This window comes from Leptinotarsa decemlineata, unplaced genomic scaffold (genome assembly GCF_025532065.1).
Source record: "Leptinotarsa decemlineata unplaced genomic scaffold, Ldec_3_MD MMD2_P_RNA_scaffold_14, whole genome shotgun sequence".
Classification (NCBI taxonomy): domain Eukaryota; kingdom Metazoa; phylum Arthropoda; class Insecta; order Coleoptera; family Chrysomelidae; genus Leptinotarsa; species Leptinotarsa decemlineata.
This window is the reverse complement of record NW_027412528.1, coordinates 10,403,764-10,421,512: the sequence shown is the minus strand read 5'-3', so window position 1 is coordinate 10,421,512 and position 17,749 is coordinate 10,403,764. Positions and strand designations below refer to the sequence as shown.

General features: G+C 34.1%; 3 protein-coding genes across 3 annotated transcripts in view; all 3 read right to left on the bottom strand.

Moving 5' to 3' along the window:
* Positions 1-17,749, bottom strand: part of LOC141483782 (uncharacterized) — a 163,420-nt gene that overhangs the window by 36,272 nt on the left and 109,399 nt on the right. The gene's annotated exons all lie outside the window — the stretch shown is intronic.
* On the bottom strand, positions 2,041-4,969 carry LOC141483705 (uncharacterized). Its single transcript, XM_074178503.1, has 2 exons — positions 4,455-4,969; positions 2,041-4,397 (listed from the first exon to the last, which is right to left on the bottom strand). The coding sequence occupies exons 1-2, from the start codon at positions 4,668-4,670 to the stop codon at positions 3,813-3,815; spliced, it is 801 nt and encodes a 266-aa protein (XP_074034604.1). The 5' UTR covers positions 4,671-4,969; the 3' UTR covers positions 2,041-3,812.
* Positions 7,404-9,269, bottom strand: LOC141484643 (uncharacterized). The gene is made up of 3 exons (XM_074179760.1): positions 8,496-9,269; positions 8,048-8,373; positions 7,404-7,741 (listed from the first exon to the last, which is right to left on the bottom strand). Exons 2-3 carry the CDS (start codon positions 8,142-8,144, stop codon positions 7,404-7,406), a joined length of 435 nt encoding a protein of 144 aa, XP_074035861.1. The 5' UTR covers positions 8,145-8,373; positions 8,496-9,269.

Genomic DNA, 17,749 nt, shown 5'->3' with positions numbered 1-17,749 from the left:
CCCTTTTTTGAAATAATTTTATTGCTGAAAGCGGATATTTCTTTGTTCTGTTTTCTCTGACTGTGCCTGTAGCTCTTTGGCCGCTGTCTTTCAAGGTTTTCAATAAAGCGTGGCTGGTAAAATAGTTGTCGAAGTAAACAATATGATCAGATGGAACTGCCACAATTTCCAACAAATCCAAAACCACTTTGGAACCTAAAGGGAGGTTTTCATCGCTTGTCTGATTTTTGAAATTTGAGAAATCATCAATAATAACTTGAAAATATTTATGACCATCATGAGTAGCTACAGTTACCGGGCCTGCAATATCGCTATGAATCAACTCACCTATATGTGCAGTTTTTGTATTACATTTATTTAAACTTTTTCTTGTACTTTTACCTTCTATACAATTTTTACATACATTATTACTAAATGGCAACCCTAGCTGTTTTAGACTGTACCTATTTAAATGACCCAATCGTCTATGCCACAAATCATTATGAATTTCTGATACAAAGTTTTTATTCGTAACCATACTTATATTAGCTTGATCATTTATAGTTTTAAAACCTATAAATAGGTGAAATAAATTGTTGAGTGCATTACAATAAAATGTTGAGTGATTCTTAATTATTTTAGCACTTGTTTATACTGATTTATCATTTTCAAATATTATTTTAAAATCCTTTCTTAATAATTTAAAGACAGAGATTAAGTTATGAGACATACCTGTTACTATAAGTACTTCTAATATTATTTGTTTGCCTTGGCAAATACCGTTCAAAATACCTTTCTTTTTTGCATCCAGAATTTCATTGTCTTTAGCTGTTCCTATCTTAATTTCTGTATCCAAGCTTACTACATTTGACATGTACTGTTCTAGTTCACCTACTACCATATGCTCTGTACAACCAGAATCTAAAATAAAATTATGAAAACTTTTAATTGGTGTAATACTATTTAATGCTATAAAGGATGTCTCTTCTGTATTGTTCGCCTGTGTTTGGTGCACACTTCCCTCTGTATGGTTGACCTCTACTACGTCCTCGATAGTTGCCTCTACTTCTAGCTCTGCAGTCAGCTTCAAATTCTTCATTTAATGATAACAGCAAGTGGCAAACTTTGTCTGTTTCTTCTACTTTGGATCCAACGCTTTCTAATTCTCTGATTAAGCTGTCAAACTTTTGAAAGTGATCTTCTAACATCTCATGTTTTTTATGCTTTAGGGTTAGCAGCCTTTTCTTTAAAGTTAATTTCGTGAATACACTTTTTCTCTGAAAAACGTCTTCAAGAGATTTCATCATCTGTTTGGCTGTTTTTGAGTCTTTTATTGTATCTATGTGTTTGTCGCTGATACATTGTACAATTATGGATTTGGCTTTCGAGTCTCTGATTTCAAAGTCTGGTTTGTCTTTGTCTTCAAAATTTATTAATTCTTTTTCTAAAGTGTCCTCTATTTGTTTTTTTTCTAAAATTGCCCTCACCCTAAATTTCCAATTATCGAAATTGTCTGGGTTCAATTGTGGTATTACTAATGGCTGGCTCATGTTTCTTTTTCTTGTACCTTATTATGAAAAATCTTGTTTTTCTTATTTTTATCGGTATGGATCTGGGGCGCTATCCTTGACCGTTCGCAACTTTTAAGGTCCTTCGCAAATTTGAATATTGCGAATGATCCTAGAGTAATGGTATTCTTGACCCTTCGCACAATCTGCAATCGCTCTCAATTTACTGCGAGCGAACTTTGTAGTTAGCAAACGATTTACGAACGAATTTGGAGAGGTTAGGTCACAGAATTCTGAGGTTAGATATAGTCCGATAATACCAGATACCAGGTATTCTTGGGTATAGTGGTACAGAAAGTTTATATTTAGTGGTTGAAATTTGTCGTATTAGTTGAGTTGTACCTAGTTGATAAATTTATATAAAATGGATGAACTGCAGTATATAGAACATTTAGAGAACCTGGAAATAGCAGAGGAACCAATACATCAACCTAATCGGTTTGATAGTATTGATCCTTTTGATGTTTTGAGTGAGCATCAGTTTTTGCAAACCTTTAGAATGACCAAGGAGCTATGTAGGTATTTAATTGATATGGTATCTCCGTTTATGCGACCACAACGACGACATACTGACATGAGCGTTACTACCAGGGTAAGATTGATATAAATTTAATGAAAAATGTTTTTAAAGAATGTATTCATCAGGTATTGGTCGCGATACGCTTCTTCTCAACAGGAAGTTATCAAATGGACATCGGGAGAGGAATTTTTGTATCGGTTTCACAATCTTCTGTCTCTCGATATATTGAGGAAGTAAGTGTTGCACTTAATGAGCCACCAATTTTTGACAGATGGGTGACTTTCCCAAGAAATATGGAAGAACTAAATGGAGAACGATTACGGTAAATACCTACAAAAGTATATATCTTTCCAGAAACTGGGTATATAAACAGATATTCAGTTTCAACTCAACCTCCACATATCTGAATGAAAACTCAATACTTATGTTACTTTCTAGATTTTTCGAAGATTTCAATTTTCCGGGGGTTGTTGGCTGTATCGATTGCACGCACATAGCAATATTTCCACCCAATGTCGATGATGCTGAACATCCAGAACATATTTATGTTAACCGCAAAGGCTACCACTCCATTAATGTTCAACTGGTAAGTCTACTTCTACGTTTGTGATTGCAGATTCTGATATGCCTTTTTTAAATTAATTTAGCAAAAAAGTAATGACAACTATAATTTTCAATAAATTGATGGATGTAGCCGTTACTACGTGGTAGGAAATCATAATGAAGAAAAGAGAATTGAAACTTTCTATGTTTTTTACCACTTTCATTCGTAACTAACGTTACTGCAGTTTCATCCTTTAGGGACATTTTCAAACTTAACATAGAAAGTTTCAATTCTCTTTTCTTAACTATAATTTTGTTTTTCAGATATGCAACAGTAAACTGAAAATTATCAATGTCAATGCACGATACCCAGGTAGCACACATGATGCATTCATTTGGGCCAATTCCAATATCTTGGAGGTGTTTACAAATCTTCATGCTTTAGGTCGTACAAACTACTATTTGTTAGGTAGGTATGTCAAGGATTGTTTTCAATAGATAGTGATAATAATTCGCCTAACAGATTTTGGCCAAAGTTTTTGTTAAAAATAAGTTATAAATATATCAGTAATGAATTAATACATATTTTTAAGGCGATACTGGTTATCCACTGAGGACATGGCTCTTAACACCCTTTGAAAATGAACCACCTGAAGGTACACCAGAGCATAATTATAATAAAGCCCACAAACAAACCCGAAGTGTGATCGAAAGATGTAATGGGGTATTGAAAATGAGATTCAGATGTTTATGTAAGCATAGAGCTTTGCATTATAAACCAGCCGTGGCATGCAGGATAATAAACTCGTGCGTTGTACTTCACAATATGTGTATAGAGTATAACATCCCAATGCCTGAGAATGACAATGAAGATATACAAAATATTGACTTTGGAATTATTCTCAATGCAAATCCTGCAAACCATGAAAATAATGATGGGCACAATCCAGTGAGGCGCATAAATCCCCAGCTAGCTGCAGGAAGGAGAGCCAGGCAGCGTCTAATAGATAATTATTTTCAGAATTATTAGATTATTTTTGTACATTATCAGAATGTCCATTATATTGTTGTATAAAAATATTGGTTTTACTAGTGCATAATTTACATCAAGAAAATATCTTGTTTGGGCATAAATTTTATTTTTTTTCAAAATTAGAATTTACAGGAAAAGACAAACAAATATATCTGCAAACAACTTTTATTCAACATATAGCCTCAACTAAATCTCTTAAATAGTTAGCGCTTTCTTCCATGGCAGCTGCTATTCTTTCCTTGGCAGTGACAGACTTTTCTTTTACAGCAACTAACGTTTTCATCATCATAATTTTTTGTTCATAATATTTTTCTTTAATACAATTTTTCCGGTCAAGGGAAACCTTATAATTAGCTGCTGCCTCAGATGAATATATCAACTTTTTTCTTGTTGCACGAGGAAACTTTTTTTGATCACAACTTTTAGGTGTTTCCTTTGATGTAGAAGGTCCACACTCCAATTGAATAGGTTTAAACTCATCAATATTCACATCATCAATTGGATTTTCTTGATTGCCTTTGCTTGAATCAAATGGAATGAGATCGTCTTTCCCAATTGTATCGAATGTAAAGTCTGTGCATGATTCTTTAACATTCAAATGACCTTGTATCGATACAGGTTTAATTGTTTCAAGAACCTCTCTCTCGAATTCATTTTTCGGATCCTGCACAGCAGGTCCACCACCAGTTCCACGTTGGTATCTGTTGAAGTGACCCTGTTTCACTTTCGTTCTTGACCTTATATCATGCCATGTCTGAAACATATTTGAAATTGTTAACTATCTACTGACCAACTATGATATACTTCATACCTTTCTCCAGGATTTCCAATCTTTATTTGTGCCACCCCCACAGCTATTGAGGAGCACTGCTAGCTCCTGCCACAAAATTTGAGCATCTTTCTGTGTGAACTCATTAGAAAACTTTCCACTTATGAGACGCGGATTTTTTTTAAAAAATTCCAAAAGCAGCTGTTTTTGTTCTGAGGAGGCATTACTTTGCCTATGCTTTTGGTTGACGTTCATCATGAATACTATAGAATATTTGAACACCTAATTAATATTTTATAAAAATAATAAGATGTTCATCAACCTATAATCATAGATCCTAGACCTCAGAGTAACAAATCCTAGACTATAACTCGCCGGGAACATTTAATTTGACATAACATTCAACATTAATGCGCTGTTGCCAAGAATAATTTATCGTGCGAATGATTATGTTTCTTACACTTTGCGAAGGGTGGTCAAGAATAGCATTTTCATTGAGTCTTCGCAAGTAGGCCCTTCTCAGTGTTGCGAACGAGCGTAGTTGCGAAGGATCTCAAGAATAGCGCTCCTGGGCTGGAACAAACTACAACTTCTTCTTTTTTATATTACACATAATTGACAGGTTGTGTCTAATAAACCGTCAGATGGTAAAATAACATAAAATCGTAACAAAACTGACGATAAGTAAGCTAGGACCAATAAACGAAGAGTGTATTAGGAAAATTGTTTGTTTGCCAATCACAAGTGATGAAAAAGGGTATGTTTTTAAAACTTTATGAACCGTGTAGTAAATTTATTCACTGAATAATCAGCTGGCAACTTTTTTTAAAAACTATTTTTCAAATACACTTATTCTTTTAGTTAGGTTAGGTTTTTCCAATAGATGTTTTACAAATCAAGGTGAAATAACTCAAATGCTACATTGTATCCCTTACAATTAATAACCATTGCTTTTCTTAAAGTGTCATCTGTTATATTGATGTAACATTTGTGATCATCTTCAAATTTTTTAAATTTAAATACTCCAACTACCTTAGATTCAATAGGATACGTATACAAATTCTGAAGTTGACTAGAAAAGTATCCAACTAATTTTTTTGTTTCAGTCTGATAATCAACCACTTTCAACAAACGTCTATCTTCTACAAATACGTAACAGTCATTTTTATTAAATGTATTATATTTTATTTTAAAGAAAGCTGTTTGGATGTAACTGAACGTTTCATTCAAAATAAATGATTTGTGTTTTACATCTTTATAAACATTTTTATTTTCTGACAAACGTTTTCAAATTTGAACTAGAGGCTGATTGGGTTTTCTCAAAAACCTTTTAAATTTTCCCAAGTAACTTTCAAATGGGAAGCAACTAATTTCATTCAGGCCCAGTTGTACAATCGTGGTTCAAAGGAAGTTCAAGTCTAAACCAAGTTTATATAATTTTATTTGTTGTACAATTGCAGTTCAAGTTTGAACCTAGTTCCGGATTACCAAAATATGTAGGTTCACTTGAGCTATCATATTTCTAGGCTTAAACTCGGTTCTAGCATTTTATAACCTCACAATTTTCATTGAATAAAATATTTTGTGCACTGTACTGAAAATACTATTGATTAATGGCAGGAATTGATCATTTTCTTAACTTGGAAGAGTTAACAGATGACGAGGATTTTGTGGATGTGGTGGAAATGTTAGGAAATGTGAGAAGGAAACATCCTCACTTCCAGGAGAGAAAAAACTACTTTGATATTCTAACTGATGATGAATTTATTCAAAGGTTTAGGTTATCGAAACAAGTATCAAGATTCGTGATTGAAAGAATTCGAGAACAAATTATGTCACCAACTGATAGGTATAGTTAACTTTTTTTTACTATTATTGGTTTGTTATTTCATACCAATACACATATTTAAGCTTAGCAATATATATTGAAATTTTATTTTTTCTTTTTCAGAAACCATGCTGTAACACCAGAGCAAATGGTATTAGTTACACTGAGATATTTTGCTACAGGTAACTTCTTGCAAACAGTTGGGGACTTTATTGGTTTGGATAAAGGAACTGCAAGTAGAATAGTTTCGAAAGTTTCCAGATCTATTGCACATATGTATGGAGAATATATAAAAATGCCAGTTACTGGGGCAGAATGTAGAAATATTTCCCAAAAATTCTACAATATAGCCAAATTTCCTAAATGTATTGGTGCAGTAGATTGCACTCACATAAAAATATTATCTCCAGGTGGTGATAACGCGGAAGTCTATAGAAATAGAAAAGGATTTTTTTCTTTCAATGTCCAGGCAATATGTGATGCAGACTGCAAGTTCCAAGATGTAATATGTCGTTGGCCAGGTTCCAGTCATGACTCTCATATATTTGCCAGCTCAAATATTAGGGCAAAGTTTGAAAACAATGAGTTTCATGATTATGTTCTGGTTGGAGATAGTGGGTATGGAATAAAACAGTATATGATAACACCTCTTGGAAATCCACAAATCAGAGCCGAACAACTTTTCAATGAATCTCAAATCAGAACCAGAAATTGCATAGAAAGGAAATTTGGGCAGTGGAAAAGGAGGTTTCCGATACTAGCTTTTGGTATACGATTGTCATTGAGAAAGGTTGAAGCAGTTGTTATTGCTACAGCAGTTTTGGAAAACATTTGCAAGCTTTTTGATGAACCTGTACCACCTATTAATGAGGAAGAAGAAGCTGCCATAGATTTTGTCAATGATGTGGATAACCATATCAATATCAATGATATGAATAATCTTAACAATGTAGTGAGGCATCAATTGATTAATGACTATTTCAGTAATTTGTAAAATAAATCCAAATATAAGGCCTATATCGTTTTCTATTTCCTCCTTCTTAGTACATTGTTAAGCAACAAATAAAACACTGGATAGGATTAATTCACAAACATTTATTTTACCATTTTTCCAAATAAATACAAAGAATGAACATAGAAAACTATCCTGTTACTTTGAAAAATTATAATTTTTTAGGCATCTCATAATTTTGCGACTTTTTCAAAAGAAGAAAATGTTTTTCTAATAAAATCTCCTTTTTTAAATTGTTTTGCTCCCTAATACCCTCCAGAGTTACCTCCAGTTCTTTTCTGGAGTTGTCAATCCTGGCTTCTGTCTCCTTTCTCATCATTTCAATTTCAGCTTCTGATTTATCTTTCATTATTTTCAATTTCAAATTGTGTTCTTTCTCCATCTGAGAAATTTTGATTTGCTCTAAACTGGATTTGGCTTCTGCCCAGTGACTTACTTTACTACAAAGTGTTTCATACTCATTCCTTTTTCGCTTATTCCCAGACTCGCCTGAAAGTAAAATTGAAACGTTATTTTTCGGTCAGTAGGTTTTATTTTACTAAATATCATCTAACCAAAATGTTAAAGTAGTCGACAAAAATTGATTATTGCAAGAATCGAATAATCATTTTCCATTCGAATTATCCCGTCACTAAATTCTATATGTACCATTGTACAAAACATTGATGGTAGTTTAAAACAATACCATCGAGATATACCAACAACATGGAACATTTGGATGGCAAAAAAACATTGACATCGTACTTGAAACATCGGCTATTGATGCTCATCTCAAAAAAGTACATGTTTACCTACCTGAAATAAGAACCTTAGATTTTGGGGTCCTTAAGTTGTCGGGAGTAGATTTGGACCAGTCCATTTTAGCCTTTGTTTCTTCTTTCATCTGATCCATTCTCTTTGTTTCATGTTGTGTATTCTCCAATTGTCCTTGAAAAAAAGTAATTTTCTGGTAAACGATATTTCTAAATGTGGCATTAAGTATACCTTATTCATTTCATTAAAATAATTGTGTAGTATCTTACCTTGAATGGCATATTCTTCCTCCGTAAAATCATTATTTGGTATCACCTCAGGTATTCCAAAAGAGATATCATTATCCTCACATTCAATTGTTATAAATTCTAAAAACAAAGGAAATCAAAGTTATCCTAGCGACATATTGCTATTTCAGTAAGAAAGTCTTCAATGAAATTTGAATGAATGAATAAAACACAATTCTCTGTTAAAGATGGTAATAACTAACCTGTTCCTGAAATAGATGCATCACCTCCAAACTCAGATTGCAGTCCTTCAACTCTACTGCCCAAAATATCCCTTAAAGTATGTCAACATCAATGACTTCAATTGGTTTATTCGGTGGGCCTCCTCCAGTAGACATTACATGACATTTTGCATCTGCTATTTTTCTTTTACTCCTTTTTTTAATGTTTTCATATTTTTTCCTTAACGTGTTCCAATCTCTGAAGACCTCACCACTGTGACTGTTGAACTGTACTTCAATTTTTTCCCAACATTCACGCTTTTGTTTATTATTGTTACTGTCTGTTTTTTTATTTTCAATAATTCCCTTATATTTTGTAACAATACTAAGCAAAACTGCTTCTTCTTTTGAATTGAAGTTTGTTGCTCTTTGGTGTTTGCTTTCTGAAGATGTTTCCATTGTCTACTATAAAAATTCATATAAGTAAGAATATGACCCAAGAAAATATAAAATATTTTTCATCTGACACTGATTGCTTTCCTCGGAAGTCAGGAGTCTAACAATATTGTAAAATTTCTGATAAGAAATTCTTCCAAATAGTTTATCACCGTTCACTCCACAGAATAATGAAAAACTTGTTATTTGCTATTAGTATTAGTCAAAAATTACACAACTGTTTTGTGTCAAAAACGTGGTTATGAGAAAATTTCAACGCATGAATTGAAAATACGCATGCGCCAATAATACCAACCTATGGTTTTATTCCGTGAACTTGGTTTCGAAGAACTTAGCTCAAATATTGTATGAAAAACAAAATACGTTTTTGAGCCGAGTTCATTTTTGAACCTGGTTCATGTGAACCTCGGCTTAAACCACGATTGTACAACTGGGCCTGAATTTATTGTGAGATATAACACTTGATCTTATAAAATGGAATATGTGGGTCATACTGAAATACTATTTGTTGAATGTGCCTTCAAATTGCAAGATACATGATTTTTTTTCAGGAAAACAGATGTAGGGTGTTGTATTGCTAATATTTTATATTTCTTATGAAATATAACACTCGATCTTATGAAGTGGTATATGTGGGTCATACTGAAATACAAATTGTTAAATATGTCTTCAAGACGAAAGATACATTATTCTCTTTCAGATAAATAGATCTTTAGTGTATACTGATGAACAATTTGTTGAATGTGTCCTCAACTCGCAAAATATCTGATTCTCTTTCAGAACTACAGATGCAAAGTGTCGTATTGCTAATATTATATATTTGGTATGAAATATAATATTCGATATTATAAAATTGTCTTGGTGGGTCATACTGATATACAACTTGTATAATGTGTCGTCAAATCGCAAGATACATTATTCTCTTTCAGAATAACAGATGTCAAGTGTTGTATTCCTAATATTTTAAATTTGTTATAAGATATAACACTCGATCTTATGAAGTGGTAGGTATATGTGGGTCATACTGAAATACAATTTGTTGAATATGTCTTCAAGACGAAAGATACATGATTCTCTTTCAGATAAATAGATCTTTAGTGTTTTATTGCTAATATTTTATATTTGTTATGAAATATAAGACTCCATCTTATAAAATGGAATATGTAGGTCATACTGAAATACAATGTGTTGAATGTGTTTTCAAACCGCAAGATACATGATTCTCTTTCAGAAAAACCGCAAGATACATGATTCTCTTTCAGAAAAACAGATGTTGAGTGTTGTATTGCTAATATTTTACATTTGTTATGAAATATGAGACTCCATCTTATAAAATGGAATATGTGGTTATACTGATAAACAATTTGTTGAATGTGTCCTCAGCTCGCAAGATATCTGATTCTCTTTCAGAACTACAGATGTAAAATGTCGTATTGCTAATATTATATATTTGGTTTGAAATATAATATTCGATATTATAAAATTGTCTTGGTGGGTCATACTGATATACAACTTGTAGAACGTGTCGTCAAATCGCAAGATACATTATTCTCTTTCTCTTTTGAAATATAATAATTACAAGAATCTCCACTATGCAAGATCTTGAGTAAAACTAACCTTAAGAATACATGGTTCTTCTGTTTTTATAGGGCCAGAAGTACTTATCTAAACATTATTATAACATTATCTAAATGACCTTCAGAAACAAAAGTGTTGATGTGTATCTGTTGTTGTGGAACGTTCTTTGATTCTCCTTCTCAATTTTTGTTGTTCATGTGTTAGCCACCAACATTGAAAGAAATGAATTCTCCTATTGGGGTAGAGTTGACCAACCTTCTCACATGGATCTAGTGTCCGACCGAAACTGGTTTTTACGACCGAAACCGAATTTCGGCAACGGTCTCAGTTTCGGCCGAAACCGAAACTTTCTTACAAGGATTATGTTTTGAGGGAAAATAAAGGAAATGTCATTATAATCAGTTAGTCTTTATATATTTTATCTTCAAATCACAACGTTATGCCGTCTTCGACATTTTCACCTATTGATCATCAACAAATCACTCAAATCAGTATAACAACCCCTTATTTGAGAAAAAAATTAATTGCACCTCAAAAAATCAAAAATACTTAAAATAGGTGAAGTGTTTATTTGAGTAGGTGTAGATTCTTCTTTTGGATGTAATATCACAACAAGTACTTAAAATTTATGTAATAAAAATAAACGAAATAAAATAAATCACTTTTATCTTAAGAACAAATTAACTTCTTTTAAACTTAATTCGTCATTTTGTATGGCACTTCAGTAATAAAAAAACAAAAATGTAAAAAAAAACAAAAGTTGAACGACTGAATTCGACGACTAGATGCCTATAATTTCAAGTAGGTATCTCTAATCGCTATTTCTCATTAGTACTCATAATTGAACAATCTTATATTATAGGTAAGAAACAATAGTTTATCAACATTTTCGCCTCGCAGATTGCTCCTTCTGTCTGAATAAATTTGTCCAGCAGCACTAAATAATTGTTCACTGGAAACACTCGTCGGAGGAGCTGATAAAAATTTCAGTGCCACCTTTCTCAAAGACAGAAATGTACTTGAATCCCAGTAAGAATAAATATCTGCACTTCTCTGTAGCCTAGACTCTGACAAGTATGCTTGAATAGTTTGCTTAATTTCCGATAAACTATCACTGTTCTTCACACCAGTTAAGTGACAAGTAGATTTATCATGGGCGTCCCAAAGCCCTTCTCCTTCTTCTGAAGGCGCTATTCTAGATGAACAAGATGGCTGTGGATCTTCAGAATGACAGTTTTCACTTAATGTATCGCTAGCGTCGTGCGTGCACATCTTTAAATGGTTTTCTATTTCCATAGTGGCAATGTCAACTTCATCAGAATTCAGATATGCACTTTTAAATCTAGGATCCAGTAATGTTGAAGTTACTAGAGCAGGATGTCCTTTGACGTATGCAAATCGCCGATTCATTGATTCATACAACCGTGTTTTCATGTTTCTCATCATTTCGCTTTCATTTTCGTTTCTAGTTCGCAGCTTTCTATTCAACAGTGATACCAAAGGAATTGTAAGGGATATGCATGCGTTATCATATGACAGATCAAGTGTAGCTTCATGAAAAAACTTCAGTACCTCAGTAAGATTCTTTATAATTTCCCAATCCGAAGGCGAAAGAATGTCAATACGCCCATGTTCCAAGCTATATAAATTTATGGCAGTTTTTTGTTCAAACAATCTTGCTAACATATTGTAAGTACTGTTCCATCTAATTTCAATATCCTGAATTAAAGAATGTACTGGTAATCCGCATTGATATTGGCATTCAGTCAATTTTCGAGAAGCCTGCTCGCTTCGTTTGAAGTGCCCTACTATATGTCTGCAAGTTTTAATGACTTGTTCATGTTCTTGCTCCGAAAACAATGCATCTTTCACTACCAATTGTAACGTGTGTGACATGCAGCCTAAAGATTCAAATTGACCCCGCATAGCGCTCACCATATTTTTTGCATTGTCACGCAAAAGTAGAAATAGTTTATTACCGATATTCCATTTGTCTATCATTTCTCGTAATTTTTCTTCAATGTACAATCCGGTGTGGTCATTTTCGAGTACTTGAACACCTAGTATAACTTTAAGGCGTTTTGGTCCAACAATAAAATGGCCAGTAAGACTTAAGAGTGAGCATGTTTTAGGAGGATTTGTCCATATATCACAAGTTCCACTGATCCACTCGCATTTAGCAATCAAATCCTTTACTTTTTCAGTAACTTTTTCGTAAGTTTGTGGCATTAAAGTTGTTCTAAAATATTTTTCTGATTTTAAATTGTACTTTTGGGGACCATGAGGATCTGTAAAATTAAGTCTTTTGAATGCCTCACTATCGACTAAAGAGTATGGAAGCATATCGACAATTATTAAATCCATGATACCTTTATCAATTCTGCGTGATATTTCATGATTATCTGGCCATTTTGATGATTTTGAAGCCAGTGTCTGGGCCATGTTAGGGATTGTGGTCTGTACCAGTTTGCTACCACTGCTACTGTCACTGTCAATGGTGGTTACTGAGGTTTGTGATTCACAACGCTTCAATTTAGCTTTAGATTTGTGCTCGTCAATTTCCAACTGACGTTTTAGATGTCCCTTATGTTCTGTTCCATGGAATTTAGACAAGTGTAGCTTCAAACCGGAAATAGTTTGCCTTCTAGGCTCGGAGCTTCCTAGTGAATATAATTTATTGCACTGTTTGCACCTAGCTTTAGATAAATCAGATGCACTTTTTTCGAAAAATTGCCAAATGGTGTTTTTTGTCGACATTGTCCTTTCGTCACCAATGATTGAAGAATACTACAACAAAAAAAATTGTTCATTAGGTTTAATCAGTACTCGATTCATTAAATTTAAGTATAATATATTCGTCGACTATTATGAATTTTCACGAAATAGATAAAAGATAAAAAAGATTGGCGGCGTGTCGGCAACGTCCACATTTCCATTCCAACCTCTTTTATCTAATCCGTGTGAATTGTATTACTCTAGATCAGGGGTGTCCAACTTGCAATGCCTCAAGGGCCAAAACTAAAACCTTTGATGTTGTCGCGGGCCATATAATAATTTTGTAACAAGTAATAACAAAATAAAGTGAGGTATAAAAATAATTAAAACAAAAAAGAGTATTATTTCTTTTATTGCTCAACAAATACATTTTTTGATAAACGGAAAATTTATTGATAACACTTTTTAATAATGAAGACAAACATTGCAAAAGCAACGAAAAAGATGTATCAATTAGTGTGAGGACTGTGGTCGATCGGCTTCATCCACCAATGAGGAAATGTCCACCTCCAGTTCAGTTGTAGACAGTCTCATAAGATGAAGTAAGGAAAAATCGGTTAGGTTGCTTCTGTTTTTGTTTTTAATGTATTTCATGGAGGAAAAGGCACTTTCACATGTATATGTGCTTCCGAACATTGACGTCATTTTCAGTCCAAAATCTCGCAGGTTTGGGAATTTCTCCTTTGGCAGTAATTTGAAAAATTCAGGTCCCTTTTCTTGTTTGGTGATTAGGTACATGTCTGCTTGAAGATCACATAACTCAAGCTGTAAGTTGGGTGGTTGATCATCAATGGTTGCTCCAAGAGGGTTATTATAAAGTAGTACACTGCTTTTAAGACTTTCAATTTCTTCAAATCTTGTATTGAATTCATCAATAACTTGTTCAATTTGTGAAATGCAGGATGAAAACTCAATATTTTCCTCACCGTTGAATTCTTCTGCTATTTGCAGACAGCTAGGGAAGTGTGTCAGGTTGTTCTTTTCCAAAGCACGTTTAAACACGTTCAGCTTATTCCGGAATCCGTTTATCATTCCGATCAAATCTGAAACCGTCTGGTTTCTTCCTTGGAGACTCAAGTTTAACTTGTTAAGATGATTAGTCAGATCTGTTATAAATGCTAACTGTCTTAAGAATTCTGGATCCTTAAACTTCTCTTCCAGTTCAGTTGTGTCAGATGAAACGTATTTGTTGAGGAATGCAGGGATTTCCTTTCTTATGGCAAAAAATCGTTCCATGCACTTTCCTGCACTCAGCCACCTTACATGGTTGTACATTAGCAAGTCTCCATACTCAGCCTCTGTTTCCACTAAAAACTGCTTAAGTTGCCTGTGTAAAAGAGATCGATTTCCACCTCTAATCATATTTATAATCTTAATCACGGTTTGGAAAACTTGATCTTCCTTGACTGATTTTCCACATAAAGCTCCCTGATGTATAATACAATGAATTGTTGGGCAAGTGACACCATTCTCTCGAAGCAGACCCACTAATCCAATTTTTTTACCTGTCATTGATGGGGCCCCATCTGTTGCTATGGCTGAACATTTATCAAAGCCTCCAATTCTGTCAACTGTTTTCTTCACAGCCTCATAGATGTCTTTTCCTTTTGTTGTTCCATAAAGAGGACAAATATCAAATAACTCCTCTTTACTGGTAAAATCATCAAAAGTAGTGCGCACAAATATTAACAGCTGACTAATATCGGTTTGATCAGTGCTTTCATCCAAACAAAGTGAGAAATATGAACTTTTCTTAACCAGGCTAAGCATAGATTTTTCTACTTGCTCACCCATAGCAACAATCCTTCTTTGTATGGTTTGATGTGAAAGTGGCACTGATTCAAATTTCTCCGCCATTTTAGAATCACCGAAAGCTTTGGCCATTTCAACAGCACATTTTTTTATCAAATTGCCATCAGTGAAAGGTTTTTTTGCCTTTGCCAGCTCAAGCGACACGGCATAAGATGCATGCAAAGAATGCGTTTGAGAGTGTAATATTTTACTGAACATACCAGTTTGCTGTTTAAGCTTTTTCTTCAAATCTGCAACTAGGGCACGCCGACTTTCATTTGTGTACGTAGCATACTTATTTTCATGCACTGTTGTGTAATGTCTTCTCACATTATATTCTTTAGGCACTGAAACTACATTCATGCACACTAAGCACTGCAACTTTCCATTATTGTTAGCAATCAAGTAATCACTCTCCCAACTTTCTTTGTAAATTCTGTTCTCACTATCAATTTTCCGTTTTATTGGTTTTACACTCATTATTGTATAAGAGGAATCTAAACAAAGAATTAATCAAGCACTGTTCACTAGCAACGTAATAGATTAGCCGACTAGAATACGTGTCAGTCGCACGATGGTGCCTGGCGACGGATGGTAAGCAGTGGGAGGTGGGAGGTGTAGCCTGCGTGAACTGTGATGCGCAGTAATCAGTGCAGTTCTCATAGTGGTGGAGGACGATTGTGTTCGTTACACGTCCGCAAAGCGGCACGCGGTACAGTACTTGTGATGTAAAAACACTGCTAAACCATGAAATATAAATTAAAAAATCTTTTTTCACAGTGGCAGCATTTAAAGAAAATATATGCTTTTCGAAAATCTTACGTGGGCCACAACAAATAGCCTCGCGGGCCGGATGCGGCCCGCGGGCCGCCAGTTGGACAACCCTGCTCTAGATTTTAGTTTGGGGTAGGTAATAAGGTTCAAAATCCATAAACAGAAGTGAAATATTAATTTTATTACAGGTATACTTAGGAGGTAGGTACCTATGTAAGTTAAGTACCTACTCAAATCATTGTAAGTGTGTTATTCTATAATAAGAAACAATTGAATTAGGTATGTACGTAGGTACCTGGATACCTTGGGCTTGGGAATAACCACTAATTATAGGAAGTACCAAGTACCTAACTAATGTTTGTTTAGGTATAGCATCAGCGAGAGAAATTACCCAAAAAAATATTTAGATAGATAGGTTAAACTTGATTTTACTATAATCTATATTAGTTTATTCATTATTTTTTGATGTTTACTACCTACTCTTATGCTATATAACGTGATAAAACTTACCGAATTCACAATACATAGCACGAAAATTCACAACAAACAAAATGAACTGCAAACACAAAAGAAACCAGTCACGATATGATTAGGCACGTGGACGCGGCAAAATGTCTTCGTCGCTTAGAGAGAACTCCCGAATGCAGTTTCGGTTTCGGTCGTAGTTTCGGCAGGTTTGTCGCCGAAACCGAAACTAAACCGAAACTCGTTTTTTTGCCGAAACTCGACCGAAACCGAACATTCGGTCGGACACTACATGGATCCCAAGTACTTCTACATGTAGTGCATACATGATTCCAACAATTCAGAGAATATGTATCACAACGCAAACAACGTTGCAGCGGAGCTGGAACGGCAGCACAGGTACCACAAATATTTCTACAAATACCCATATTATTGAATATTATAGGTTCGGAACAATTCAGACACTTTGACTGTTGTTGATGATATTCTGATTTTGTTCGCTTTGGTGGATGAGATGGAGGCGATAGCTGAATCCGCGACACACAATCATTGCACATACCAGTACATGGATTAATTGTTTTCTCAGGTCTACTTATTTGGCAAAAGTAGCATACAATAGCCCTCGCAATCATCATTGGGTAGACGCATACTTTTGGTTTTTCATTCCACTCTTTCGAAACGGCATTTTACTAATTCGATTAGAAATATTAGCCCTTGGGTGGTGACGTGCGTAGTTGTCCATGAACTGTGACGTCGGTCTGACAGACCAGAAAATGTTTATGGGTATAATAACGGTAAAGTTTTGAAATAAATTCAAGATTCAATAAAAAACTTTATTATTTATGAAATATAACCGAAATACACAATGAAATATATAGACCCTGGCGGAGAAAGAGAATTATTATACAGTTACAACGTCTTTCTCCGCGAGGGTCTATTAATAAATGATATCTACTTATTTATTGTCCTTCTGTATTTTGTGATTCGAAACACCTTGCACATGTTACTGTCACATGTTCCATGCATAAAAATTGTTTGCACCGTTTACTGCAATATTTTGTCTTCCTATTTTTTTAGACCCGCAAAGCACATCTTCCCAACATGTTTCGTGGTTGTTCGTTATTTGGTTCCTGTGGTGGCTCTATTCCACATATTTCACAAATTCTAAGGCGTATTAGTTTGGGCAAAAAGTTAGAATTGGCACGTATTTTTAAATGACCATCAATTAAACTAAGAGCTAGATTTTCAAGAAAATGTCTTACAATTTTTTCTTTTTTATTGACTGAATATATCACCTGTTAATTCATACCCGAAATATTTAGTAAGCTATAAAAAACAGCAATTTGCCACCTTCTTGTGGTCCTTGCACAGTTGTAATTCGATGAAAGCTGATCAACAGTATCAACTCCACTTTTGGTATCATTATAATCCATAATTATCTGTGGCTTGCCACAGAT

Bases quoted from the DNA above. Each gene is read 5' to 3' on its own strand.
- LOC141484643 (XM_074179760.1), bottom strand. From the start codon at position 8,144: ATGGATCAGATGAAAGAAGAAACAAAGGCTAAAATGGACTGGTCCAAA. The intron at 7,742-8,047 runs GTAGGTAAACAT...TTTTACTTTCAG, and splicing joins ATCTAAGGTTCTTATTTCAG to GCGAGTCTGGGAATAAGCGA.
- LOC141483705 (XM_074178503.1), bottom strand. From the start codon at position 4,670: ATGATGAACGTCAACCAAAAGCATAGGCAAAGTAATGCCTCCTCAGAA. The intron at 4,398-4,454 runs GTATGAAGTATA...AATATGTTTCAG, and splicing joins ATTGGAAATCCTGGAGAAAG to ACATGGCATGATATAAGGTC.